Source organism: Dama dama, chromosome 9, assembly GCF_033118175.1.
Source record: "Dama dama isolate Ldn47 chromosome 9, ASM3311817v1, whole genome shotgun sequence".
In the NCBI taxonomy this organism is placed as follows: Eukaryota; Metazoa; Chordata; class Mammalia; order Artiodactyla; family Cervidae; genus Dama; species Dama dama.
Window position 1 is genome coordinate 9,548,545 of NC_083689.1, and position 27,605 is coordinate 9,576,149.

The 27,605-nt window shown below is 59.0% G+C and overlaps 3 protein-coding genes across 24 annotated transcripts in view; all 3 read right to left on the reverse strand.

The window, feature by feature from the left end:
* Positions 1-752: 752 nt before the first annotated feature.
* On the reverse strand, positions 753-4,194 carry IFI30 (IFI30 lysosomal thiol reductase). The gene is made up of 7 exons (XM_061149860.1): positions 4,008-4,194; positions 2,803-2,985; positions 2,638-2,712; positions 2,301-2,393; positions 1,328-1,480; positions 1,148-1,201; positions 753-1,058 (listed from the first exon to the last, which is right to left on the reverse strand). The coding sequence occupies exons 1-7, from the start codon at positions 4,125-4,127 to the stop codon at positions 996-998; spliced, it is 741 nt and encodes a 246-aa protein (XP_061005843.1). The 5' UTR covers positions 4,128-4,194; the 3' UTR covers positions 753-995.
* Positions 4,195-6,647: 2,453 nt separating this feature from the next.
* PIK3R2 (phosphoinositide-3-kinase regulatory subunit 2) lies at positions 6,648-19,358 on the reverse strand. Of its 2 annotated transcripts, none has more exons than XM_061149858.1 (16): positions 19,248-19,358; positions 16,693-17,437; positions 13,862-13,954; positions 13,498-13,539; positions 13,259-13,390; positions 12,954-13,167; positions 12,371-12,456; positions 12,113-12,221; positions 11,934-12,032; positions 11,610-11,790; positions 11,382-11,507; positions 9,978-10,120; positions 9,568-9,744; positions 8,511-8,582; positions 8,282-8,338; positions 6,648-7,840 (listed from the first exon to the last, which is right to left on the reverse strand). In XM_061149858.1, the coding sequence occupies exons 2-16, from the start codon at positions 17,012-17,014 to the stop codon at positions 7,633-7,635; spliced, it is 2,061 nt and encodes a 686-aa protein (XP_061005841.1). In that variant the 5' UTR covers positions 17,015-17,437; positions 19,248-19,358; the 3' UTR covers positions 6,648-7,632. The 2 variants fall into 2 exon arrangements, with proteins under 2 accessions (XP_061005841.1, XP_061005840.1); XM_061149857.1 differs by having other exon boundaries at positions 8,168-8,338.
* Positions 19,359-20,476: 1,118 nt separating this feature from the next.
* Positions 20,477-27,605, reverse strand: part of MAST3 (microtubule associated serine/threonine kinase 3) — a 41,381-nt gene continuing 34,252 nt past the window's right edge. For all 21 annotated transcript variants that reach the window (XM_061149850.1, XM_061149849.1, XM_061149851.1 and 18 more), the window contains 8 exons: positions 27,414-27,553; positions 26,684-26,928; positions 26,030-26,236; positions 25,311-25,537; positions 24,964-25,086; positions 24,050-24,186; positions 23,562-23,743; positions 20,477-22,554 (listed from right to left, as the gene is read on the reverse strand). In XM_061149850.1, coding sequence (XP_061005833.1) covers positions 22,022-22,554; positions 23,562-23,743; positions 24,050-24,186; positions 24,964-25,086; positions 25,311-25,537; positions 26,030-26,236; positions 26,684-26,928; positions 27,414-27,553 — 1,794 coding nt within the window. In that variant the 3' untranslated portion in view covers positions 20,477-22,021. The remainder of the gene's footprint in view (positions 22,555-23,561; positions 23,744-24,049; positions 24,187-24,963; positions 25,087-25,310; positions 25,538-26,029; positions 26,237-26,683; positions 26,929-27,413; positions 27,554-27,605) is intronic.

A 27,605-nucleotide genomic window follows, 5' to 3' on the forward strand; every position in this document is an offset into this window, starting at 1 on the left:
CAACGGTATTAAAATTATAAAAACATCATAAAACTAGGTGCACAAAAAGGGAAAGCTGATCATTTCTCTGCCCTTGTGAGTCAGGTTTGCCCAATCACTTCAATATTCCTGATCTATAAACCTGTTTGTTCTTTGAATATCTGACCAGTTTCCCCTTATAAATCATGAAATAAATAAAATCTTTAACATGTATTCATTTTACACCACCATGAGAACCATGACTTTTTCCCCTTCTTTGGAACTTTTCCTATAACATGCCCTGTTGTTCTTCGATGCCTCAGCCTGGCACTCTAACGCCAGATCTTGTTGCTGTCTGGGTCTTTTCACACTTGTTCCCCTTCCCTGGAACTCCATGACTTCTCCCCAGTGAACATATTCTTTCAAACTCCCCAGACAAGGTCACTGCCCCACCTGTGGCCTTGCGTGACTCCAATTACCACCTTCTGGCTTAACCCGTAACACCTAGTGTGGGGCAGCGAAAAAGAGTAGCTAGGGATGTGTGTTGATGTAACAGATATAGTTTCTGCCTAATGAACTCCTAATCACCCTTCAAAACCCCAGCCCTAATGTCCCTCCTTCCTATGAAGAACCTTCACTTCTCCTCTGGGCTCCTCTGGTACTGGCGCCTCCCTCTCTGGCCCATCCCTGCCCCCATGGGACTAGGGATATCTGTCTGGCTCTTCATCCCCGGGACAGGGAGGTTCTCAGGGGTCCCAGCATTGTGCAGATCTGAAAAAAGGAGATTTGCTGAATCACAAAATCCAGAAGTGTTTATTAAGTGAGTTTTGATGTAGCACCATTCACAGTGAGGCAAGATTCTTTTTTTTTTTTTTTTTTTTTTGAGGCAAGATTCTTGATCCTGGGGCAGAATTTTGAGTCTGGGCTTCATAGAATAGGTAGAAGTAGTGGCTTTAATGAGTCAGGGATCAAAAAACAAGGACAGGTGTGATTTCGTTCTTCTTGCACCAGCTCCCTCCCAGGACACTGACTGTCAGTCACTTGAAGTGGACTTGCTTGGACAGGTCAGCTGTGGTTTGGCAGACATCTGGCTTCTGGCCCTGGAGAAGGTGGCCGTGAGTTAGGGTGCTGAAAGGAGACCCTACCCTACCCCCACCAGCCAGATCCCTCCATTCCCTGCCTGGCTTACCTGGTATAACCGGCAGACAAGGTGTAGGAGATGTTCCTCTTCTTTCATATGTTCCTGAACAAGCAAGACAGGGGGTTAAAAGTTCCACTGGCTCCCAGTCTGGCCCTTGCCTCCTGCCTCCCAGATCAATGTACACACCCATCAGCCTGGTTCCTGCCTGGGGGCCCCAAGAGTTCTTACCCCATTGACAACGACCCAGGGCACGTATGTGTGGGGTGGCCGCAGAGCATCCGTGAGCTGAGCATTGATGTGCAAGAGCTGCATGCCACGGTCCCCCAGAGCACACTCCATGATGGAATCCGGGGACACCTTTGGCGCATAGATCTGCAGGCACTGATGGCAGATGGGAGCTGGTCAGCAGGGGCATTGCCTCAGCTTCCTCCCTGTTATCTCCCCAACAGTCATCCTTCTAGCAACCCCCACTCCCCCAAGCCCAGTTTCTGCTTCCTCACTGACAGCAGGAGACAGTCTGGTTTCCAGGGATGCAGCAAGTGCTTAATACATGTCTGCGTGGAGGCCCCCAGGGCAGGGACTCAGGCTGCTTCTGCTCAGGCTGTCTCCCATAAGACCAGACCTGCAGCTCCAGCTCTGCAGGGTCTTATTTTCCCCAGAGCATCCGTACTTGCTGTTCCCTCTGCCGGGAACACTTTTCCTCCTCCTTCCTCTGAGTCTCCTGAGTGTTCCCTCTTCCTTTGCACACCCCCAGCCACACTATGACTCTGCAGGGCTTGGAGGTGTCTCAGGGAGGCTTCAGGTCTCTTGGGTGGCTCAGATGCTTGATGAATAAATAAACAATCAGGGTAGATGAGTCACCCTTTTGGGAGTTCTTTTTCATAATCCTCCAGGGAGGGAGGTGGGCCAGGTGTGTCATCTCCATACCCCAGAGAAGGATCACTGTCTGTGTCCCTGTATATTCCTGTTCAACCAAGCCCAGCCCAGAGGCACCTCATCCAGGAAGCCCTCCCTGATTTACCAGGCAGGCCCGCAAAAGATCTTGGTTCTCTCCATTCAGAGACTGAATCTTTGAGAAAGGACACTGTATTCCTGGGACTGCACAGAGAGTGGCAGCGGGGCCAGGACTTGAGCCTGGGTCTGTCTGGATGCAGGGAGGCCAAGGCCCCCCAACCCAGGCTGAATGAGGGGTGTTACTCACTGGCTTCAGATTTTGCTCCATGTCAGTCATTTCCTCTAGGCAGACAATGGTCAGGAAGGCTGTTTTCGGCTCCAGCTGGTCCAGCAGGCAGGCCTGGGGGTGGGGGCAGGCAGGCAAGGATGTGAGTGGCTCAGAGGACCCTCCACCCCAAGGACCACCCCAGGAATAACCACGAGGTGTCCACCAATCAAGTGGAGAACAAAGACATGATTAAAAGGAGGCTCACAGGCAAGGGGCAGAGCTGTTTGCAATCCCTTCTGAGTCACAATCTATCAGGGCAGTGGCCCCAGCCTCTGTGCCCCTCCCTTGGGAACTGGGGGAGAGGGGAGCTGCTCACCTCCACTTTGTTAAGCTTGCACTCCCGCTCACCATGCTGGCACGAGAACTCCCACTTGCCACTGACGTTTCTTTCCTGAAAAGCAACGAGGTGAGTGTTGGCTGCCCCCTCCCCCAGACCTCCTTCCCGTGGCCACGTGACTCCGTTTCCCCGGTCCCCAGGCACCTGAGCGTTCCCATAGGGCACCAAGGTGACGTTGAGGATTTCCCACACCATCAGCCACGTCGGGAAGAGCTCTCGGATCAGGAACATCTGGCAGCCAGGGCACAGCGCCTCATAGTAGAGGCTCACGTTGACCAGGGGAACTTCAGGCTTCTGGGGTGATGCCTGCAGGCACAGCTCACCGACCTGCAAGGGAGGAAGGGGTGTGAGTCAAGTTAAACTCTCTTGCAGGAAGGAAGCTGCAGATAGTAGGTGCCCCATCTCACACTCCTTCCCCTCCTTGTCAGGTGGGAGTCTGATGCTGAGGCTTCACCCAAAGCCTAAATCTTCCTAAATATCAGGTTGCAAGATTGACGTGACACAGATTTGCAAACAGTAGGCAGTTAATGGAGGCACAAAGTTTGCTTTCCTCCAGGAGAAGTGAAACTTCTCACCCAGGGGGCGACAGGGTGGAAGAATTCCTGGCCTTCACCAGTCTGGGTCTCCGCGGCCAGCCCTGCCTTCCGGCGGTGCGCATCACCCCCGCTCCTCTGTGCTCCTCTGTGGCCCCTTCATCCCCTCCCCGAGCCGCGGCCCCGGGCTGAGCAAGGCCGCACACCGCACTGACTCCTTATTTACTCTTCCTATCCACCAGTCCACTGAACTCCTCCCAAGGCTACTGCGGAGGCGGCGCCTAATAGGTGCTGACTTCCGTCTCCAGCTGAGGGGTGGCGGGCGCTCGTGTCTGTGAGCAAGTGGTTTAGCCTCCGGGGCATCTGCTTACTCCGGACCAGAAAAACGCGCGCTCTTCCCGGAACGAAACGCACCCTCGATGAGTGCCCGTGGCCAGGGGCCGGCAGCTCAGCTGGTCTGGGCTTCCTTCCCCTGGCCTAAAAGAGGAGACTCTGATTCTCGCTCCAGATGTACACAGCTGGTGCTCAATGCACCGTGAGGGGAGGAGGGGGTTGCGGGAGGATGGGGTGGGGGACAGCTGAGGGACTCGGACTCCAGATAGGAAAGCGAAAGGGAAAAGAAAGTATGGCCAAAGTGCCGGATTGAAGGGTGGGGTTGGGGAGGGGGTCGCCACCCCCTCCCCCCGGGTAGCATCCTCTCCGGACCCCGGTGGTCCCCGTCGAAGTGGGGGGGGTGGTGGTGGGAGGAGAGGAGCGGCCGGCCCCCGCCCGGGGCACGGGTCCCAGCTGGCCCGCCCGCTGCGCCGCCGACGCTACCTGGCAGGGGGCCGCCCCCTCGGGGAGTGCTTCCAGCGAGGACCACCGCGTTGCGGCGGGGACCTCCGGCGGCAGCAGCAGCAGAAGGAGCGGCAGGAGCAGGAGCGGCGACGAGGCCATCACAGCGGCGGCGAAGGCGCGACGGCGGGGAGCAGTGGCCCCGGGAAGAAGCCGCCTTTAACTCGGCGGTGGCCCGGCCCCCAGGCGGGACCCGCCTCCCAGTGCCCACGCCCCTCGGGGGCCCGGGCTGGTGCCTCTAGGTATCTCTACTTTTCTCTCCGGGCCTTTCTTCCCATCCCAGCCCCACCCCATCCCCCCCCCCCCCCCCACCCCGCCAACCCCGCCAGGCGCTGGGCCCCCAGTCACCTGAACAACGTGCTGCCCTTCCGTCTCCCCCAGGCCTTCCCCGCCCAGCCCGGCCCAGTCCTGTGAAGCTGAGGCTGAGCACTTTGAGCAGAGGTGAGGTCGGGGCTTAGAGACAGAGAAACAGAGAGATCGAGAGATAGGAGGTCTCTATGCGCCCACGGAGCCCTCTGGGGGCCGTTGGAGCAGTCCCGCCCCGCCCCCACCCCCTGGACCCGACTCTCCGACCTCCCTACCCTGTGATCCCATGGGAGGTGACCCCTTGCCCCACCGTGGGCTGCCAGGCCCCTCTCATTCCCAAGCTTCACCCCTCCCCCTCGCAGGCTCCCCAACCCTGACGGCGTCCCGTGGAGCTGACTCAGGCTTGACCACAGCAGGGCCAGAAAGCAGAAGCCAGTGCAGGGAGGGGCGCCCCCATCCCTGGCTGGGGGGTGGGAAGAGAAAGCTGGTGTCCCTTCTTGCTGCTCTCCTAGGCTTGAGGAGGGGTGCACCCCTGCCCTCTGCCAGCTCCTTTGGTAGAAGAGAAGCCTGGGTTGGAGCAGTCATTACCTGAAGCCTGTACAATATATTGATACATGGGATGCGGGTCTAGCCCTGTAGACCCCAAATCCAGGGGAATCAGGCAGACCCAGGTTTGCTCCAGGCCTGTGCTGGACACCTCAGGTGATGAAGCCCCAACTTCTTCTTCTATAAAGTAGGAGAAGTGAGGTTTAGGGACTAAAGCTATCGTGAAGGGCTCAGAACAGAGGGAGCATTGCCCCAGGCTGGGGGCAGGGTGGAAGGTGTTCGCAGGACAGCTAGAGTGGGCAGAGAGAATAACCCAGATAAAGGCTTGGAGGGTGGGAGTGTTGGGGAAGTAACCGACACATTCAGACTTTGCAAGGCAAAGATTTGGGCCCCACAGAAGGAAATGCTCCCCACTCTTTCCTGGAAATCAGTCCAGCCCCCAGCTCTACAGCACATGTCCCCTTCCAGTTCTGGGGAAACCCCAGTCCACATGGCCACATTCAAATAGCAGCAGGTTCCGGAGCTGGGATTCCCCTGAAGTCCCCATAGCTGGACGATCCCACCTCATTCTTTTGAACCCTTCACAGAACCCCTTTCGTGAAACCTCTGCAAGGCTAAGCCACACGGGCTTTGGGGAGCTGAGTCTGTACTCCATCCTGTACTGGGCTGAAAAAATAGCAATAAATATAATTGCTACAATTTTTCCGGTGGGTATTAAGCACCAGCTGTATTTGGAGGAATTCCTAAAGGTAACCTCACTCATTTGACCATGAAATCCTCAGGGATGCCCAGTGGCGGCGGCAGTAGAGACTGTTGGCCCTACTTGGTAAGAGAAGATGGGATTGGAGACGGGAGGTGATGTTCCCAAGGAGACACAGTTGAGTGTGGAGACCAGCTAGAGGCTATGTGGGACGTTCTCTTCTGTGCTCAGGCTCCACCCGGCGGGGCTCACGGGACTGAGAAGGTGAGCTTTACCCTGCTTCCACTCGCGCCATGGGTGAAGACCTCAGTGGGGGCAGTCTGGGCTGGAGTTATTTAGAGGGTCAGTCACTCAGGTGGGGACAGGGCTTGGGGAGGACAGCAGCTTTGAGGCCAAGGAAGGGAACCCCTGTCCCTCTGAGAGCCCAGGAGAGATGGACCAGACAGCGGCTCCTTCATCCCCTGGGGGCTATCTTAGCCGCTTGGATCCTGACAGGTGTGGTGGGCTGGGGAGGAGAGGCGGTTCCAACCCTGGGGGTGTGTGAGGGGAGGGTTGAGAGACAGGGACCCTGAGGAGGGCGGCAGGGAATGGTGAATGTGAGTCCTGGTCAGTGACACCATGAGGACCCAGCTCTGTGTCTCTAGAGCCATGGCAGGCTTCACCGGGCAGGCGTGGAGAGAGGGGCTCAGTGGAAGAACAGCAGAGGGGCTGACACGGGGGATCCAGGACACGGGAGACCCCTCTGGGTGGCATGGGAGGGGGTATGACAATCTTTTCTGCCTGGCTGTGAGGAAGCTGCACATTATAGAGGTGGCGATTTTCTGGGGCCAGGGATGGTGGCTGAGTGTCAGAAGTCAAAATCAAACCTGGGAGCTATGGTCTGGAGTCCCTGCAGCAGAGGCTGGGATCTGAGCCTCTGCTGGGTAACCTCAGGCAGGTCTCTAAATTTCTCTGGACGTGAGCAATCTAAACTGCGATGGAGAGGGAGGTGGGGGAGGAGGCAGGGGTTGGCAGCCTTTATTTGGCAGCCCAGAGCTAAAGAAGCCTGTTACTGAAAACAGAAGCATCCATCGAGTTCAATGTTTTATATCCGTATCAGTATCAACGTACCATACAAAACCCGCCTGCCAGCCTAGCCAGACAGGCAGGAAAAGGGGGGTGGGGTCCATGGGTGGCATAGAAAATCAGGGCTCTTGTCCCAAAAGAGGAGAGAAAAGAGGGCTTTAGGTATACTTAAGGAAAAATAAAATCAGAGCCCAACATGATGGAGAAGAAGCCTTGAGTCTGTGTTGACTAGGGTGCTGTGGGCAGCGTTATGTGCTGGCTGCCCCAGAGGTGCTGGTGGCCTCAGTTCCTGGGAGGCCTGGGGTCAGCCTGTGAGTTTATTTTTAATTACTTTCTTTTTCAGGGGTACTTCTTGGCAGCAGCCCCATGGTGGGGACAACCCAGGGCCGGGTTTCACTTCAGGGTCTGAAGGGGAAGTTGGGGTCTATGGGGCAGGTCCCGCCTGGCCCCAGACGTCACGGCTGAGGTTTTTGGAAGTGGCCAAGCGAAGTTCCTTCCTGCCCTGACCCCAGGTCTATGGCTTAAAAATCGGGGCACCTGGCGGGGGCCACGCAGCCCAGGGGCCTCTGTAAACACGGCAGGTGCAGCCAGCTGGGGCTCTGGGGACCCCCGGAGGCCGATGGGGGACAGGGCACAAGGCTGTGGGTGCCAGAGCCGTTGGAGGGCAGTGATTGTGGGGACAGGGGGTGTGGAGGTGGGGAGGCGGGACCCCCAGCACGGATACACAGAGACGGGGAGGGGGAGAGAGCGAGGACGGACAGATGGAGCCAAGAGACAGAGTGACGGGGGGACAGAAAGATGGAGAGAGAGGCAGACCCAGAGGAAGACAGAGACAGCACTGCAGAAAGAGAGAGAGAAACAGATACACCTGGAGAGATTCACAAAGGAGAGAGACGGATCAGAAAGACAGACTCGGACGCGGTACCAGCCCAGCCTCCGGCCGGGGGCGTGAGGCGCGGCTCCGCTCCGGCCTGCGCTCCGGCTCCGCACTCAGCGCGCCGCAGGCGGCGGCCCAGGGCCGGGGGCGCGCACGGGATGAGCGAGCGTGACGGTGAGCGCGTCGTTGTGCTGCACCAGGGAGGCATGCTGGTAGTGCAGCACCAGCTCCTTCAGGGACCCGTACAGGTTGTAGGGCTCCGCGAAGCCGAAGCCCGTGGCCGTGCGGTAGATGACGCAGTGCTTCGTATCGCCGTCCACCCTGCGGGGCCGGGCCACAGGCTGGGTCAGAAGGGCTCCCGCCCTCGCAGGCTTTCCCAACTTCGCCCCAGGCTCCTCTCAGGGGACCCCGCCTGGGGCCCCTACTTCCCCATCTCCTGGGTGCTGGCTGCCGACCTGGCCCCGGCCTTGCCGTCTCCTGCTTTGATCCGGCCCCAGCTTCCTCCCCTGTCCCCGAGAACCCAGGGCTTCTCCCTGGCTGTCTCCCAAGGCCGAACATACAGGTGGTGCTCAATGAGAGCCCTCAGAAGGAATGGGTAGATCCCCCTCCCAACACTCAGCGTTCTCGGTTCCCTGGCCAGGCACTCACACCACAGAACAGGCGTAGCAACCCCGCTGGCTGCTCTCACGGATGAGGAAGGTACCGTCCCGCTTGCCACTCAGCATTTCCTCAGCTTGGGTGCGGTTGATCTTGCCTACATACCATGTGCGTTCCTCGTGGTGGGGGAGGTCATCCTCGTCCTCCATCAGTGAGTACTGGCTGTGGGGGAGGCAGGGAGGAGCCCTGGTCACTTACTCACCAGCCTCCAAGGCCCCCGTCACCTGGACAATGCTCCTTCCCTGGTGAACTCCTACTCACCCTGCAAAACCCACACAAAACGGCCCCTCCTCTAAGAACACCCCTCCACCCCCCGCCCGAAGTGGTCACTCACTCCTCAGTCTCGTTCTTGATCCCCAACCATTCGTTGATTTTCTTCTGCCGGGCACCTTTCTGAGTGAGCCACCTGGAGGGAAGAGGAAAAGGTGGGCTCCTGCTGCTTGGCTGGGAGGGGAACAGACGCTGCAGCGTAGGAAAGGCAAGCCCTCCGTGGTCCTGGGCAGCCAGGCTGGAGGCAAGGGCTGACGAGCAGGTTCTGGGTGCAGTACCCCCGGCTGCCACAAGGGGTCAGCCTCGGCCAGGGCAAAGACAGCTTCAACCCAGGTGGACTCCCCAGGCTCTGCCAGGGAACCACCCCGCCCATTTATGTTTCTGTTCACACTTTTTGAGACCCCAGACTGCCAGGGTACAAGGTGTTATCAGCATCGCAGGCTCAGTCCAGGGGGCTGCACACTAGTGTGCCTTTGCACACAGCAGCTGTCTGTTCTGAACCTCAGTTTCCCCCACCTGCAAAAGGGAAAGGATGGTATTTCAGAGGACCAAGTGAGCTAATGCATGCACGGTGCTCAGCACACACGAGGTGCACGTAAGCGTCAGAGGCCCAGGTGGGAGGGGGAAGCCTCCGTAGGTCAGCAGGCAGAAGCGGGACCTTGGGCTCAGGCTGGGCACTGCATGCCGGGTCACGGAGTTGGCATTCATGGAGTGGATCCTGGCGGGGGCTCCCAGTGACTCAGCCGTGTAACAGCAGTGCTCCCGTCCCACAGCTGAGGCTGAATGAAGCTGCTGCTCGGGAGCCATTTTTTTGGCAGCACCAGGCTTAGTTCCTCGACCAGGGATCAAACCTGTGCCCCCTGCCATGGAAGCACAGAGTCTTAACCACTGGATCACCAGGGTAGTCCAAGAGCCCTTCTGAGCGGGCCAGGAGGGGCCTGATCGAGAGGGAAGGGGGCTGGTGGACAGATGAGGGGGTAGGGAGATAGATGGGACTACCTGGAGGAGAAAGTGAGTGAGATACATGCAAAGGTCACCGCCCCAGATGCGCCTGCATTAACAGGGCGGGGGGGGGGGGTTGGTGTGGGACCCCACAGGCACGCGCAGAGCCAGGCACTCACACCAGGTACTGGTCTCGGATCTTGCGCAGCTGCATGAGGTCTGGCTTGAGGCTGTTCATGCGTTTGTCGATCTCCCGGTTGTCAGAGGCCTGTGCCCGCAGCTCCTGCTCCAGCTTTGTGCGGCTCTCATGGATCTCGGCAATGCGGGACTTGAGCCGCTCTGAGTTTAGCAGGATCCTGTGGGAGGAGTGGCTCAGAGGCCTCAGACTGGCTCCCAGTCTCTAGGCCTCTGGACAGGCTGCTTCCCTTAGTTCTCTTTCTGGCAAACTCCTATTCATCCTTCAAAGTCCATTTCAACTGACCCTCTCTGCCCCCTGGAACCCAGGCTGCCCACTCTGTTTCCTTTCTTTCCCCACTTGTGCTGTGTTGGATCAGGGTGCGGTAGGGCAGAGAAGAGGAACTGGACTCACCTCTGCATTTCTTTCTCATTGCCCTCACGTCGGAAGCGCTCCAGATATTCCTTGCTGCACTTCTCCTGCGTCTGGCCCTGCTCTTCAAAGATCTTGATGGTCTCATTGAAGGCTTCGATGGCTGTGCGCTTCATCTGCAGTTCCTGGAAGAGGGGGTAAGTCTGAGCACCTCCTGGGACTCCCGGCAAGTCCCTCTTGAGAGGTAAAGGCAGATCCCAACTCTGATATGGAGACATTGCTCAAGCTGGTCCCTCCACCAGGTGCACTGTTCCTCCAGCTCCAGCTGCACCAAACGAACTCCTATTCAGCCTTCAAAGCCCACATACCCCAACCCACTCTTCTTTTAGATTCTCCTCTGGGCATCTTACAAAACAACAGGGTGCATGAGCACTGCTGAGAATTAATGATAAATCTGGTTGCTACAATTTGTGGGGCTCCTTCTCAGGGTAGATGCTGCACCAAGGCCCTTTCATGCATCCTCTCATCAAACCTCCCAACAGCCTATGTAGAGTCAGAATTGTTAATGGGGAAACTGAGGCTCAGGAGGCCTAAGCCATTTCCAAGGTCATGATGCTCCTAACTGATCCCAGACAGTTGTCCTGTCCACTCAGAACCTCAGGTGACCCATCTCTAGAAAGGAGACAAGAGAGATTGCTCAGAGACTACAGGGGAGACAGAGAAACTCCCTGATGGAGATGGGATTTCAATCTGAATAAGTTGCATCTCAACTTACAAAAGAAGTTTAACATAGTCCTGGAGTGATAAAACCTTTCCCCACTTGCCGGTCTTTAAAAGATACTGCTCTTTTCCATGACCTCCTGACCCTTTGTCTTAGGCAACTCTTGGTGAGGTGGTTAACCACCATTTTGATAACATCCAGGTTGAAGGGGATGGAGAAGGAAAGGAACTGAAACTCATGGTTCCAGTTTCCAGGTGGGGAGACTGACCCAGAGACTCAACCAAGACTTCTCTCGTGGCTGAGCCACTCGCGAGGCTGCGTGGTACCTCCTCATCTGTGTTTTTGTTTTTTTAGATTCACATATATTGATTTCTGGGCTTCCCTCATAGCTCAGTTGGTAAAGAATCTGTCTGCAATGCAGGAGTCACAGATTCAATTCCTGGGTCAGGAAGATCTTCTGGAGAAGGAAATGGCAACCCACTCCAGTATTCTTGCCTGGAGAATCCCATGGACAGAGGAGCCTGGCAGGCTATACAGTCCATGGGATCACAAGAGTCAGACACGACTTAGCAACTAAAAACCACCACCGTGTTGATTTCTATGTTTTCAGGGCAGTGCCTGGTGCTAAGAGCCTGCTCTGTGACCTAGAAGTGGACGTCTGGCACTGTGACCTTAGCACTGCCCTCCGTGCCTAGGCCTCCTCGGGGTGTGTTTGCCCGTGGTACCTGGGAGGTGCGCGTATACTCCTCATAGAGTTGGTCGTACTCGCGGCTCTTGTCCTGGTACTGCTGGTGGTAGACCTTGAGCTGGGCACCCACCGCCTCCACGCTGTCCTCCTTGACGATCTGGTCCTGGGAATACCCGGGGCCGTCACGCAAGCTACCTGGGAAACTGAGGCCCAGTGCCAGCCGGGCACCACCAACCCCCACCCCCAGCGCCCACCCCAGCCCGACCTGTTGGTACTTGGACACTGGGTAGAGAAGCCGTGTGTCCAGCTTGGCATTGTACTGGGCCAGGGACTCATGGCGGTAGTGGGTGATGAGGTCCACGACGGAGCAGAAGGTGAGCGGCTCTGAGAAGCCATAGTGCCCGTCTCGGTGGAAGACCTTGATCAGCTTATTGTTTCCGCCTTTCCTAGGGGTGGGTGACAGAGGGTGTCAGTGCCCAGCAGCAGATCCAATATGCGTCCCACTGCCTGTGCGACCCCCAGTCCTCTGACCTGAGTGTCCTCCCTCCCACCCCTCACCCCTGGTCTCCCTGAAGGGACAGGCCCCCACCTGAGGGTCAGCGTGTACTCTCCCTGGATCTTGCTGGAGGCATCTCGAACCAGGAAGGTGCCATCAGGTGTGTCCCGCAGTTTTTCGTTTACCTCCTCCCTGTGGAGACAGCCGGGATGGGGGCGGCCCACTGGCAGACCCGGCCCCTCGGGTTCTGCGACCCTGCCCAGCAGTCCTACCTAGAGATGTCACCCCAGTACCACTCGGCATCCTGCAGGGAGGGCGGGCTGCCCCCATTGGCCAGGCCTGTGGGGGCTGGCTTTGTCTTGGGGGGCTTTGGTGGCAGTGCTGGGGGACAGGAAAACAAATACGCATTGAGCACCAACTGTATACCAGGGTGAGCTCCCCTGTCAACCGAGCCTGCTGATACTGGCAGGGCCCCGAGTCGGCATTCTCATTCCCAACAATAAGAGCTAATCCAAGGAGGTGGGGGTCACCTGGGGGGGCCACCTCCTGCTCCTCCAGATGTTCCTGAAGCAGCTTCTCCACCAGCAGCGCAGGAAAGTCGGGGGTGGGCTCGGTCCTGGGGGGAGGGGAGTATGGTGAATGCTGGTGTGCACAGGGCCTTGTGTGTGCTTGCACACCTGGCAGGGGGTACGTGTGAAAGCACGCGAGTGGGAGAAGAGTAGATGCTGCGGGCAGGCGTGGGAGACCCACCACTGTTTCTGTATATGCAGCAAGCGATGGGTAAGTGCTCATACAACAAACACCAGGAGTCCAGTATGTGGGGCGGGGACGCAGAGGGGTACAGACACAATCCACTTGACTGCTCTCTGGTCCAAGCCCCTTCGCCTTGTCCCAAGCCCTGATGGAGCCTTCTTGGAGCTCAAGTCTCACCCCCAGTTATCTTTCCTAGCCCGCCCATCACGACAGCTCTGGCCTCCTCCCCATGGGGCCCTCATCCACACTCCCCTCTCCTTTCTAGACCCCACCCTGGCTACGTCTCCAGCCACACCTTCCTTTGGAGCCCCACCCCTTTTGGCTCCGACTCAGCCCCGCCCCCCAGCATCGGCCTCTCACCCGTCGGGCGCGCCCCCTGGCGGCGGAGAGGGCGGCGGCGGCGCGCGCAGCAGCAGCGGCCCGAAGGTGGCGCCCAGGGCACGGACCGCGGGGCCCGGGGCTGGGGCGCGCCCGGCCACCCGGCCCAGGTGCTGGAGCAGGAAGCGCAGCGTGAGCGCATGATGCAGTGGCAGCGTCGGGGGCTCCAGCGCCGGCCCCACGGGCCCCGCAGCCTCTGCGGACAGATGGCCAGGGGGAGGGTGAGCCAGGGCCTGCGCCCGCCTGCCCCAATGCCTTCCCCAGCCCGGGCTTCCCGCCAGATTTACCCCGCAGGGCTCGGTGTGCCTCGGCCGCGGCCTCGGGTGTCACGAGGGGCGCCGGCAGCGCCAGCAGGAAGCCTTTCACAGCATCTGACAGGGCTGCTGCATCCCACTGCTCCACATCACTCAGGGACCAGTCTGCAGGTGCAAGGGGAATACCTCGGTCCAAGGCGGGCGCAGAGAGGGGACACATCCGTCCAGGGCAGGCTCCTTTCCCACTCTCACCCACTGAAGCTTGCCCTCACCTGTGCGCACGGCGGGTGGCTCAGGCCTGTAGCTGTCCAGCCCTGGGGGGAAGGGATGGGGGTAGGTCAGGGCCACCCTAGGTGCCAAGGCCAGCTCTTAAATGCTGCCTCCACCCCATGTGGGGTCTGGGGTGGCTACTCAACCTCGCAGAGGTAAGGGATGGAAATGGTAGCAGGGGCATGGCACATGCTATGAAGGGGTCCACGTCCCCTAGGGAGTTACTCCTTCCCCAACTCAACATGGAGACCCAGAGCATCCAGACTCAGCCTCGCCATGCAACCTGAGCCCAGGGAAGAGAAGGAATTGCCCATCCCCAGAGGTAAGCAAGCAGAATCCAGGGGCTGCAGCCAGGTCAAGGCTCACCTGTCCGTTCAATGGCCTCCACCAGCTTCACCAGGATAGGGGGAGCCACATCAGGGGGGGAGAACTGCTCGGGCAGGTCAGGGAGTGTAAGGCCTGGCAGGAGGGGACACAGTGTTGGCAGGGTCCCTAGAAGGACCCCAGCCCCATCTTTGCCTGCTGCATCTCAGCCCAAGGGCCTGGCATCTGGACCACCACCCTGGGGGAGACAGAAGGCCCAGCTGGTGGAGCTGGGAGGGCTGAGTTGGTGGGAAACAATGTTCTGGGTTAAAATATCAGTTTCACACAACTTCAGACATGAGGTGGAGTGGGTTGACCAGTGTCAACCAAATGGGATGTCCACTTCCTAATCTCTCAGGTATAATTAAGATAAGGGTTTCACAATGAGACCATCTTGGATTAAGGGTCCTAAACCCAAGGACTGGTGTCTTTGTAAGAGAAGGCCATCTGAAGAGAGAGGCAGAGATTGGGGTGATGTAGCAATAAACCAAGGTATGCCTGGAACCCCTAAAAGCTGGAAGAAGCAAGGAAAGCTGCTCCCTTAAGGTCTCTGGAGAGAGCGCAGTCCTGCCCACACCTTGGTCTTAGACTTCTGGTCTCTAGAACCATGAGAGAACATGCTCCCGTCGTTTGAACTATCACTGGTGTGTGGTAGTTCATCCCAGCAGCCACAGGAACTCATGCGGCAGGGTTAGGACTCTGCCATTGCCTGCTGGGCAACCTCCGGCACAGGACCTACCCTCTCTGTGCCTCAGATCCTGCAACTGAGCAACTGGTCAATGGCATCATCCCTCCTTTCTTAGCGGGAACAACAAAGCAGTTGAAAAGAATAAAAGGAAAATATCTCATGGGGGTCAGGACATCTCATCCCAAGAAAATTTCTCCTTTTTCTAAGTCATTTTGTTTTTAAAAAAAAAAAAAAAGTCCCCCCTTTTAAAAATGCTCACCCCCTTCCCTGTCCCAGCCCCCTCCTGGCCCCCACGTCTCGCCCCACCCAACCTTTTGTGTTCAGGCGCTCTCTGCCGGCACAGCCACCATTTAATGCAGCTTTGGCCCTTGGCGGGGACGCCCTGGCACACAGCAGGGGCAAGCCAGGGCCTGTGGGGCCTCCCTGAGTGATGGGCCAGGTGGTGCTTGAGCTGCAGAAAGGCCCAGCTGTATCAAAAATGCAAAAAAAAAAAAAAAAGAGCAAACAAGGGGAGGTGGGTGACATTCAGCTGGTAAGGGGGCCACAGTTCCGAAACGCCACTCTGAAATTTGCCTGTCTGCAACGCAGGGAGGGAGGTCCCATTAGAATAGGTGTCACCCCCCATTTTACAGATGAGAAGCCAAGGTTCGGGAAAAGAGCAACCTCCCCTAGATGCACAGGCCGGCGGGGGCCCCAGTGACACCAAGACTCGGCACACGGCTCCCCGCGTGGAGCTGCGTAGAGGGAAGGCGGGCAGCTGCAGCGTGGTGCCTAGTGGTCCTCGGAGGGTCTGGGCTTGAACAAAAGGACCAATACCCCCCATTTCCAGATGAGGAGACCGAGGCCTGGAGAGGGCTGGCCCTAGCCCATGTCACGTGGCCCTGGGAGATTTGGAGGGCGGAGCTGGGTGGCCGCCTGGGAGTGGGGATGTGTGCGGTGGCTGGACCCAGGCCAAGCAGAGGAGGGAGGCGGCTGTTACCAGGGGGAGAGGCAGACTCTGGCGGGGAGCCCGGATGGGGCCGCCTCCTGCTCCTCCAGGCTGAGGCGGGACGCAGGCACAGGCCCTGGAGACACCAGATGCTGCAAAGCCCAAGCCTGCAGCATGCCACCCCGGCACCCTGCCATCCCGGCACCCCGCCATCCCACTCCACGCTGTGGGGGCTCTGGGCTGACCCTCTTTGGGCCTCAGAGTCCCTTGGGCACAGACCCGGGCGGGCCATCAGGTGGGGCCGCGGTGCCCCTCAAGGCTTTGGCCTTCACTGGGCGACTCCCTGAGCGAGTGGTCTGACTCGCTGGCACCTTGCTCTCCCCATGTGTACACGGGGCCACGCTGGGCCACCGAGTGTCAAAGCAGACCATGCTGGGTGCTTAGCACTCATCAGCCTCCTTCCTACAACTTGTGCCTCAGTTTCCCTGCCCAGCATATAGCCCGGCGTGCAGTCACAGCGTGTGTTCAGTGCCCTGGTTCTCCACTCCCAGCATGCTCTTTGGAGTGAGGGGTGGCCGAGGGTCTCTGAAAGGGATGGCGCATCCTCACATGCCACTGTGCCTCGACTGAGTAGCCCACCTTTGGGCTTTTTGGCTCCCATCATTCTGGAAATCAGAAAACCAGGGTTACAACAAAGGGGGGGGGGGGTTTCTCAAGGGATTCCGTCTGCAAACCACAAAATGAAGTTACATTGAGCTTCTGAATCTTACTGGACACTCCCTATTGTCTTCAAAATCAATCCCATGAAATCCAACCCGGCCCCTTCCTCACTCTGCTCCACTTGTCAGGGCTGGTTCCCTGAACTTGCTGTGACATTCCCTCAGGGCCTTTGTCTTTGCTCTGCCTGCTGCCTTCTCCCCCTACTCTCCGAGAGGCTTCTTCCTCTCGGCATCTGTCATCACTTAATCACCTTCTTCACACCTCTTGAACCAGAAGCCCCGTGAGAGCAGGGCGGGGCCAGTGTGTCCGCCTCTGGGTGCCCAGCCTCGAACTGCACCCAGCCCTCCCTTGCAGTGTGATTGATACCTGCCAACCAATCAGATAGCCTTATCCCTCCTCTCCGGGGAGATGCACCTCACGGGAAGGAAGAGGAAGCTGAGGGTCTGAGGGCACTCCCGCTTTCCCTCGTCCCTGCCTGGGGCCCAATCTGTTGCTCACCTGGCTCAGGGGGCCCGTCTCGGGGCCTGGCGGGCAGTGGGCGGGGGCCTCGTGGGCGAGGGCCAGGCCGGGCCAGGGCCACAGGCCCCAGGAACTCCACATAGGTGCCAGGGAAGTCGCCGCGTTGCCGGGTACGCTCGTTGAGGCCAGGCATCCAGCCGACGCTCTGCGGGCAGCGCTCGTTGCCCTCGGCCACGCCCAGCGCCTGCAGGGCGGCCCTGCTCACCACCAGCACATCACCCGGAAGCAGCTCCAGGTCCTCCGGCCGCTCCCGGCGGAATGGGTACAACGCTCGGTATTGGAAGCCCTCAGGGCCAGCCATGGCTGGCAGGGTGGGGTCTGGATGGTCAGGTGGCTGCTTGGGGCCCCAGTGGCCCCATCAGCCCGAGGTGGGGGGCCGGGAGGGTCCGCGGGGTGGGCTTGGGGACTCAGGCTTCGATTTCCGCCAAGGAGTTACAGGTGACCACTGGGGATGCTCACGCTTTGCTTCCCACCATTATTTCACGACCCTAACAAGGGTCCCTCGTTGCTTGTTCCACCATTCGTCAACTGGTGGGAGGGGGTCGGCAGCCTGATCTCAGGTCACTCAGCTGCTGCGTCCCCCCTCAATCCGTAGGGCGGGGCCAGGTCGCTCACTCCCTCACGTGGGGGGCCATCGGCTCCCGGGGCTGGCGGCTCTTCCAGCTGCGCCAGGCGAGGGGGCCGAGGGCACAGGCTGTCACCATGCTCGGCTCGGGACACCGACCTAGGGGGAGAGGGGCGGGGCAGCATGAGTCGGTTTGAACTCCTGCCACCCTCAACTCAGAGCTGAACCCAAATCCCAGGTTGGAATCCCCTGACTAACTGGGTACCCTTGGGTCAGTCCCTGCACCTCTCTGGGCCTCTGTTTCCCCAGCTGTAAAATGGGTGAATAGCCCTCCCTTGGGGTTGTTGGGGGCAGAGCTCCCAAGAATCTGCCCTGGGCATACTGCAAGTTCAGTAAACAAGCTCTTCTTCGCCGCTGTTAGAGATGGGGAAACTAAGGCTCAGAGTAGGCAGGTCTTTGTTGGACCATTCAATGGGCCAGGAAGCCAGGACTGAAAAGCTCAGAGCTGCCCAGTTTCACAAGGCCCAGGATGCATCCATCCTAAATGGCCAGTTAAACCCTGAATGCTCAGGGCGTAATGTGCAGGGTGTAATGGGTGATGATGCTCAGTGTGCTGTGGAGCCCTGAGCAGGGGCTGGGATGGCTGAGCACAGTAAGAGGCAGTAGGGGCCAAAAGGGATAGGGAATGAAGTCCAAGCAGATGTCATAATCTGTGAGTCCAAGCAAATGGATCTCTGATCTCTGCAGGGGGAGAGAACGGGGCAGGGGCGTCCCTGACATGTCTCAGCTTCAGGCCCACAGTAGGTACTTAAAACAGAAGAGGGTTGGTGGGAGGCCAAGAGGACCTTAGCCCCAGAATAGACATGGAGCTGGGAAAGGGTAGAAGGAAGGTGGGCACTGTAGCTGCCAAGGGGGTGGCTGCTCTATGCAGGGGCAATGATCACCCCCAAGGATCACCAATCTCGCGAGACACAGCCCAGCACAGACACATTCTCAATCATGGCCTGCAGGTTGGATCTTCCTGAGAGACTGGGGGTGGGGTGGGGTGGGAGGACGGAGCTTTTCCAAAAGGCGGGTCCTCACAGAGGACAGGAGGAGCACTGATCAGAAGGACTAATACAGGCAAAGGCTTGACAGCAAGAAATGCTTGTCAAGAGTTCAGGGTGGCCTTAAGAAAGCCACAGGCCATGCAGGGCCTTGGGTGCCAGGTAGGGGGTCAGGCTTTATCCGTCGACCACGGGGAACCGCAAGAGGTGTCCAAGTACTGGGCACAAGCTCCACATTACAGGACGCCCCAACTTGTCCGCTCCCTGGGCCCTGGGCCCCCATTCTACAGGTGGGGAAACTGAGGCCCAGCTACAGGGACGTCCAGAAAACCACCTGAATCCGCTTGCCTGCCCGCCTCCGCGCCCCGCCGTGCACACGTTTGCACACGCCCCGGTGTGCGCGCCTGGGAACCAGCGCTCCCCGAATCCAAGAGGCGGGGTGGAGGGGCCAGGCCTGGCTGGGGGCTTGGCGGGGGACGCAGGGCCTGCGCGCTCACGCGTGTCCAGACGCGCACTCGGGCCTGTGTGGACCCCGAAGCCCAGCTCGGGGGCTGGAAGCGCAGTCTACCCTCCACCGCCCGTCTTGCACCCCACCACCCCACTATGCCCCACACAATGCCTGGGCGCCCCCTCTTTACTGCTCGACGCCCCACTCCCGGCAGGGCCTCCCTCAATTCAGGGCCGCGGCTCCAACCCCTTATTTCTGCCTACAGTTCGCTGTTCCACCCTCATCTTCCAGGGCAGGCTGCACCAGAGCCAGGTCGAGCCCGAGGCCTCCCGCTCCTTGCGGCCCCCAGTTCCCGCGGGGCCCGATGCAGCCCTGCTCGCGTTCCGGCTTCCACCGCGGCCCCACACTCTGCCTGGGCGCCCCGCATCTGAGCGCACCCCCAACCTGGCCTGCCACGCGGACAGCTCGCACTTACCTGGTCGTGGCCGCCACCGCTGCCGCCGCGGCCACCGTCACGCCGAACCGAGCCAGACCCGTGGCTTCACCGCGGCCGCCGTCGCCGCAGCCGCGGGATCCCCGCCTCCGCCGCTGCCGCCGCGGTTCCGAATGGTCGGGCCCGCCCCCCGGCGGAAACGGCCGAGTGCATTCGGGTCGGGCGGGTGAACTGGAGCCGAGGTTGGGCCAGAGGACGCCCGAGTGCTTCCGGGAAGAGCCGAACGTACTCCCGCGGGACTGGAGGTTAACGTTGGGGGAACGTGCCCCGAGACAGCCGATCATTTCCGGAAACAGCCGAGCACATTCGGGTCAGATGAGTCAGTCGGAGGCTGGACTCGGCTAAGCTCGGCTGTACTGAGATGCCCGAGATTCCGGAAAAGGCCGAACGCTCTCCAGCTGGACCCGCAAAACAGGCTGGGCCCCGAAACTTCGGAAACTTACTGGAAAGAACCAAGTGTGCTTGGCCCCAAATGAGGCCCTGAGAACTTAGATCCAGAGGCGACTACCCAACTTCCGAAAACTGCCGAGGCAGGGACGGCTCCCGAGAGCAAGTGAGGTGGCCCTGAGCTCAAGGAACTGAAGGTGGCATTTAGGGGGCAGGGACTCGCCACAGAAAGCTGAGCTTTTCAGGAAACAAGCTGAGGGCCGAGAAGGGATCAGGCTTCAAAGCCGGGGTTTCCATGGTAGCCCAGAGCGTCTAGAAACCACTGAACTAACTCGCGGGCGGGGAGAACTACCGGAATGCCGGCCCACAGGCGTACGACTGCTTCCGGAAATAGCCGAAGACACTCGGAAGCAAGGGGCGTGGCCAAAGCTTTCCGACCCTTCCGAATACTTTAGAAGTAACCCGAAAGCGCTCAGGCTGGGTTCCGACGCGGTGCAGGGAGTTTTAGGGCACAGCCCAAGCGAAGACCAGTATAAAAAGGTCACAAAGATGGTTTGTTTGTTTATTATCACAGCTTCAAGGCCCAGACGGTCTGTATGAAGCTTTTAGGGACAGAGCCCATGATAGGTACTCAATCGGGAGAGGGTAGCAGGAGCTCTGGATCAGAGAAGGCATCAAGAAGGATCTCAATGGTGAACTCCCAGCAGCCTTCAAAACCCACTTCGGGCGACTTTGAGCCAAGGGTCTATTTTCATCCCACCCCCACCCCACTCTTCCCTTACCCTCTTCTTGGCCCCTCAGAAATCCAGACATCGGACCTCCTCTTTGTAAATGTGAGCTTTTATTCACTGTCAGCTCCAGGATGGAAGGCGGGAGCAAAAGTCATGCACAGCCTTGATCTAGCTCCAACACCAGGCAGTGCTGTGTGGGTGTCTCCGGAAGGAATGCAGAGTGGGCTGCAGAGCCTGCAAAGTGCCCTCATCATGTGGGACACAGCCATCATGTCAGCCATCTCCCAATGAAAATGGAGGCTCTGAGATGCCCAGTGGGCCACACAGCATTTCAGGGGAGAGGGTTGGAGTTGGAGTCTGCTGTATCTGACAACAGATTCTCCACAGCTCCCTTGACAATGCCCAGGACAGGGGCTGGCTGCATGACTCTTACCAGGAAAGCGTGGGGCAAGTCTCCACCCCTTGCCAGGCCTTAGTTATGGGGAGGACAACACTACCTCCAGCCTTCTCAAGGCTGACTGAGGGAGAAGCCACAAGTAAAAGCGCTTGGCATACAGTAGGTGCTTAATAAATAGTCATTAGTATTAGTTTTGTAAACACAAGGAAACTGAGGCACAGAGTGGGGAAGCCATTTTCCCAGAGCCAGTGAAGCCAAGATTTCAACTGGGGCCTCACTGCCCCCCAGTTGGATTTTCTTATTCAGATTTCATCCCAGCAAGGCTCTGACATATCGAGGGCACTTCCCAGGGGGTGTTTCAGACACATCATGGTCAAGTTCTCACCCTGGCAAGCATCAAATACAAAAAACCTTGTGTCCAGGGTGGACATTCTTCCCCTACTGGCACTGCCCTTTGAGGCCTCTGCCTCCCGGGGCACAGTGTCTGCCTGTGAGGTGGATGACTCCTCTGTCTATATTTGGTGAACTTCTACTCATACATCGAAGCCCCAGTTCCCACAACCCCTAAGCCTATAGGACTGGAGGCAGACTCTAGCAAGGCTGGCCGAGAGATGGAGGCCATGATGGTGGGAAGTAGCCTGCAGAATCCAGTCCATCATCAGAACTACTTTGTTTTGTGGTGGAAGGGAATTGTTTAGAGACTCTCCAAGTCATCCAAACTGGGCCTGGACTGATAAGCTAGGCTGCATCCCTTCAAATGTATGGGTCTTGAGTCAGGGATGGGATCGAGTAACACACACACACAAAACTTTAAAAGAACAGAAAAACCATAAAACACGAACACAGACAAGTGTTGACTTGTCCAAAGTGCTTCCTTCTCAGCCCAGGTGGGCAGGGTTTACAAATGGGTCCCAGGTGCCTGGGGCAAGACCCGGGCAGCCGCCTTAAGGCTGGCAACTCAGTCTGACTATCGCTTATAAAAAGTAATAAATTAGTTGCAGGGATTTGCCGCTATTTACAACGCCACCCTAGTCTCCCATTCCTGCCCCTATAGGCCCCTGATTGACCAGCTCCAAAACACGAAGGAGGCACTGTCTAGGCCTTCTGGCAAGAACCGCGATGGCCTCTCTTCTTTCAGGTATCAAAGGCTGGTGGCTCACTCTCCATCCGGGTGTCAGTTTATGGAAAACACATTCCACAGAAAATGCATTGACTGCCAGGCCAGGGGGAGGCCAGGTAGATTAGTCTCTTCCAGAGGGTCCAGGGGCTCCGGACACAGCCTCAGCGCCCTCCACGGCAATTTGCGGCACCAAGGTGGGTGGCCCAGTGGCTTCTTCCAGTGGCTCGTCAAAGCTCACCTCCTGCACGGCCTCCTGCTTCTTGAAGGAGTCTCGGCGCTCAGACAGATGCAGCCGTCGCATGATCACCAGCTCAGAGTCTGGCCCGCGGCTGCGGCGCCCCAGATCCCCGTCCAGTCGCTCACCTGTACCCAGCTTGTCAGCTGACTGGCCTCGGCGCAGCCTTGGGGATCGGGCAGGCACGGGTGGGTGCCCTGGCAGGGGTGAGGGTGAGCGGGGTGGGGGCGCGGACACAGGTGGGCAGGCCAGCGGGGAGGGCGGGATGCTGCTGGTGGACTTGCGGCGGCCGGCTTTGGGGCGAGGTGGCCCGAGCTTGGCAGCCAGGCCGTGCAGGGAGCTGGGGCGTGTGTGGCCAGCGGCAGCTGGAGATGCAGGGCTGCTGGAGCTTGGGGATATGTTGGGTGGAGACGCTGTGTCTGTGGGTGACAGGGGAGGGTCAGGCCACCAGTCTCAATGTCCCAGCCTTGAGGTGGGGCCTTGGGACTGACTGCAAAGCCCATATCACTTCCAGGCATGTGGTCACCTATCAGGCCTGGTCTTCCCTTTGCACAGGTTCTGCCTTTGGCTTAGATCTGGTAAACTCCTATTTATTTATCAAAGCCCTAGCACCGTTTCACCTACTTCTTATCTAAATGTTCCACCAAATCATTTGGCCAAAGGTACCTGTCCACCGTCCATCCCATGAGCCATCCACCCACTGGTTCAGGAAGTTATCCAATGAGGGCCCTGCCTCTGCCTGTACCCACTCTCCACCCCTAGGCCTCAGCCTCAGAGGATGTCTGGTCTAAGGAGGGCAAAGATGGCCCAGATACCCCCAGCCCCTTGAGGTCAGGGTAGGCTAGAGGGAGAGATAGCAGTGGGTTCCTCAGAAGGCAGGGCGGGCTTCCTGGGAGAGCAGCTCTGTGGCTCTCCTCTAGGATGCCTTCCTTCTCTGTGGATTGCCCCAGCCTGTCTCTCTCTCCCTCTAGACTGATATTAACCCAGTGGAAATAGGGTTGTCCATCTCCGGCTGTCTCTCACAGACTGGGGAACCTCAGGGTTGGACGAAGTCACCATCCTTTCCTGCTCTAGAACTATCCTTCCATATCCTCTCTGGCTCACTCTCTGTGGCTCCCTATCCCCACCCCACCCCCGCAATTTAAGCCCAGCTCTTTGGCTTGATCCATCCCCCAATCCCCTCTCCCTAGCCTCCCTCTAGCTTTCACATCCCTCTTGTCTAGATCTCCTTTGCTTATGATGTTCCCTTCTGCTGGACACACCCTTCCCTGCCCTTACACCTGCCCTGCCCACCCCAGGCTGCCTTTGAGGCTGTCATTCATCATGTCACTCCATCCTTCCAACTCTGTTCGCCCCCCTCCCTGGGCCAACCACTGCAGCCCTGTGTGGCCCTTCTTCCCAGGGTGGTCCTGGGGGGTGCACCCACCTGCTGGGGCATCGGGAGCCGGGCTGCGGCAGGGTGTGGTGGGGCTGGGGGACAGGCTGTGGGTGGGGGAGCCTGGGAGGCTTTCGCTGGACGACAGGGACTGGTGGAGGCCGGAGGAGAAGCTGCGGCTGGTGTGCAGCACGGACGACTGTTTTGAGATCTTCTTGAAGAGCGATTTCCGCCTAGGGGTTAGAAACCCAGATTCTTCACAAGTCCCACCCCTGTGGCCAGGACTGCCCAAGCACGCGGTGCATCCCACGTCAGCCCCCCGCGGGGGCCGGCCCACCGCTCACAGGTCCTGCGTCCTGCATCAGCCCCCGCGGGGGCCGGCCCCTGCTCACCGGTCCTGCGTCCCGCATCAGCCCCTGTGGGGGCCGGCCCACCGCTCACCGGTCCTGCGTCCCGCATCAGCCCCCGCGGGGGCCGGCCCACCAGTCACCGGTCCTGCGTCCAGCATCAGCCCCCGCGGGGGCCGGCCCACCGCTCACCGGTCCTGCGTCTCCCGCCGGCGGCTCCGCTTGCTCCTGCGCGCCATGCGGCCCTTGGTCACGTTCTTCCGGGCGGGGCCCACCTTGATGGACGTGTTCTCCAGCGCTGTGGTCCGAAGGGCGATCTTGTTGCTGCTCTGCAGGAAGGATGGCGAAGGGTCGCCAGTGTGCCTTCTACCCAGTGAGCCCTCCACCCACCTACTCGTCCATCAAAAGCCCTGGATCCTAACCACCCATTTTTCAACTAATGGCCTCCCCACTCACTGGGCCAAAGATGGATGTGTGCCATCTGTCCATCCATCCAATGAGCCATCAACTCACCCACTGGTCCCAGGAGCTATCCAACCAGTGGCCTGCCTCCTCGCTTGTGCCTCACTCTGGGCCTCAGCCCTTGAAGAGGCCAGAGGCAAATATGGCACAGATACCGCCCCCCCCCCCCCCCCACCCAGGGTCAAGTGGGCCAGAGGGAAGTCAGGAGTGGGGCCCCCAGGGGGTTTCCTGGAGGAGTGGCTATGAGGGGTGATATAAGGGGGCTAAAGAAGGAAGCCGGGACTCTCCTGGCTGTCCAGTGATTAGGACTTGCAATTCCACTGCAGGGGGTGCGGGTGTGATCCCTGTTCAGGGAACTAAGATCCCGCATGCCACTTGGCCAAAAAAACATAAAAAAGAAGAAAGAAAAAGAGAAGGAAGCAGAAGGGAGGAGGAATGCAGGGCCCAAGTGGAATGCTGTGGTTGGAGGGGGAGAACCACACAGAATCTGCAGCTGAGACAAAGGGGAGGGGACGGGGGTTACAGGATCAGGGCGGGGAGATCAGGGTGCTCTGAGGATGGACCAGGGGTGGGGGCTCGGAGGCCCATGGGGAGGCCGGGGCGGGGGGCGGGGGGTGGGAGTGGTGGGGGGGAAAGGGTTGCACCTTCAGCAACAGCTCCACGACATCCATGTGCACCAATCCCAGGACGGACTCCCCGTTGATGTGGGTGATCAGGTCCCCAGCTCGCAGGCCCGCCTCCTGGGCGGGGCTTCCTTCCTCCACACTCTGGGTTGGGGGTAGCAGAAGGGGGTCAGTGGTCCGGGCCCCACAGAGACCCCAGCCCAGCTGAGTCAGCCTTGGGCCCCCAGCAAGCTGATGCTTCCACACTGCCTGGTTTCCCCGCTTTCCCAGACTAACAAACGCAGCTCCGCAAGGGAAGCCCCCGCACCACAGCAGCGCCGGACTCCAACTAGGTCCGGCTGTCCCCGCCCATCCCAGGGCCAACTCACCCACACCACGTGGTGCACAGTGTAGACGTCACTGTCGCCCATGTAGACGCGGATCGCCCGCAGGTTGAAGCCGTACTTCTTGCCTGAGCTGTGGATGACGATGGGGGGCCGCAGGCTGCCACACACAGGGGAAGGGTCTCGGCTTGGAGAGGAGTCGCGGGACGATGGGTTAGAGGACAGTGAGCGTGGGGACAGGGGGCTCATGAGGGGGCCACCGCTGCCATCATCTGCAGGGACAAGGTTCAGGGAGGGGGGTCACTGCCTTGGGGGGCCCCTCACAAGGCACCTTCCCCTCCCCCTCCACACTGATTGCTGTTTAATGTTTTTGGTTTTTGACCACACCATGCGGCCTGTAGGATCTCAGTTCCCTGACCTGACCAAGGATGGAACCATGCCCCCTCTAGTGGGAGCACAGAGTCTTAATCACCGGACCATCAGGGAAATTCCCATCCTGATCACTCCGGCAGCTTTGCTGCTGCTGCAATGCCCCCAGACACCTTCTCCCACCCCTTCGAGTCTTGGCACATGCAGTGCCCACTGCCACGAATGCCAGCCCCTCCCCTGCTGCTTCCCCTCTCCTGGGCTCAGCCCTCAACAGCAGCCCCCACATCGCCTGGAAGGACCCCTGCCAGCCACCTCTGGTCAAAACTGCCTCCACCCTGTGGTTAAAAATGGACGTGGGCAGGCACGCCAAGACAAGGCTGGGCCATGGGTGTTACCTGCTGTGATGATGAGCGACAGGGCGGACACTGAGGCTGACTTGGGCACGCGGCCTCCGCTGGGGGAGGTCCTGGATTTCTCCGGGGCAGAGTCCCTTGGGCTCCCGAGGCGGCGGCCCCGGCCAGCATCCAGGGCCCGTGGCATGGAGTGTCGTGCACCGGTGCTGTTGCTTCGTAGGCGCGCATGGCTGAGGGCGGCGGTGTCAGCTGTGAGGGACAACAGGGTCAGGGGTTAGTCTGCCCCACCCTCCAGCTTACCATGTGGCCCTTCTGCCCTCAGAAGGCAAAGCCCCTTCCTTCCTGGTCGGCGTGCACACAGTCCAGTCTCCTGGCTGTTACACAGGCCGTTCCCTTTTCTTGCACACCCTTCCTGCACTGCTCTCCCTGGGAAGCTCCATTCTTCAGGTCCCCTCCTTCACAAAGCCTTGCCCTCACTCCAGTTAGATCCCTACTCCCACTCTCAGAGCTCCCCAGTTCAATTCCTCTCTCCTGATCCACTGAAGCTGAGGGTATCATCCCTAGACTGTGGCCTTTGTTAGCCAATGAATGTTCTCTCTGGAGAACTCCTACTCATCCTTCAAAACCCATCTTAAATAGTCCCTCCTGTGGGAAATTTGCCATAAGACTACCCCTCCCATCCTGGATTCTACCTACCAGAAAGGCTGGAGGGCTTGGGTATCACTGGGGTGGCTTCTGGGGGAGCATCGGGCTCCCCCAGAATGAAGACGGGCCTTTTGGGACCCACAGGACCAGGGCCAGCTCCCTCATCCTCTGATGAGAAGGCAAACTTGGGCATCGTGTCCAGGCTGATGGTGTTCAGGAGAGATGGGCTAGGGCCCCGCTCAGGCTGGGAGGAGGATGAGTGGCAAGATGAACCAGAAGATGTGCAGGATCTCAGCCTGTAGTGGGGAATAGCCTGCGTCACACTTGCCAGATGCCCTCACCCCAGAGCACCCAGTCTCCCCTAGTGGCTGCATCTTAACCCTCAGCCTAGAGTCAGAGGTAATCTGTAAAGACAAAGTGAGTGCCCTGTGCCTGCTCCATCCTCTGTGACTGCCCAGAAAACTCCTATTCGTCTTTTAAAAGCCAGCTTCCGATGCCCCTCCTCAAGCAGACATTGATCATTTGTGTTGAGTCTGGACCCTGACAGATGAACGAGGCTTCGTGAGCAGGAGCAAAGGGCATTCTGGGCAGAGGAAGCAAGCAAAAGCCGACCAGCGTGACGGTGCGTGGCTGCCTTGACCTGCAGTGTGGTTAGGAACGCAAATCCACAGGGAGTGATGACAGAGGCCAGGCTGCCAATGTGTTTGACCCTTTTCTACTGGGCCACTGGGCAGCTCTTTCCAATGTTAGGCTTGGTGGTTCCACTCCCCAGCCCACCTACCGGACCTCGGTGGTGCTCAGCCGGCGCCCATAGTCCCCCTCGTTGCTGCGTTCCCACCCTTCCTCCCGGTCCTCACTGAAGCTCCGTTCAGCGAAGGTTGGGGTGGGCTGGGCGGCCAGGAACTCAGAGCTGCTATAGACCTGGGAAGCAATTAAAAATAACAGTCACAACAACCGCATCCCTGGGGGATAG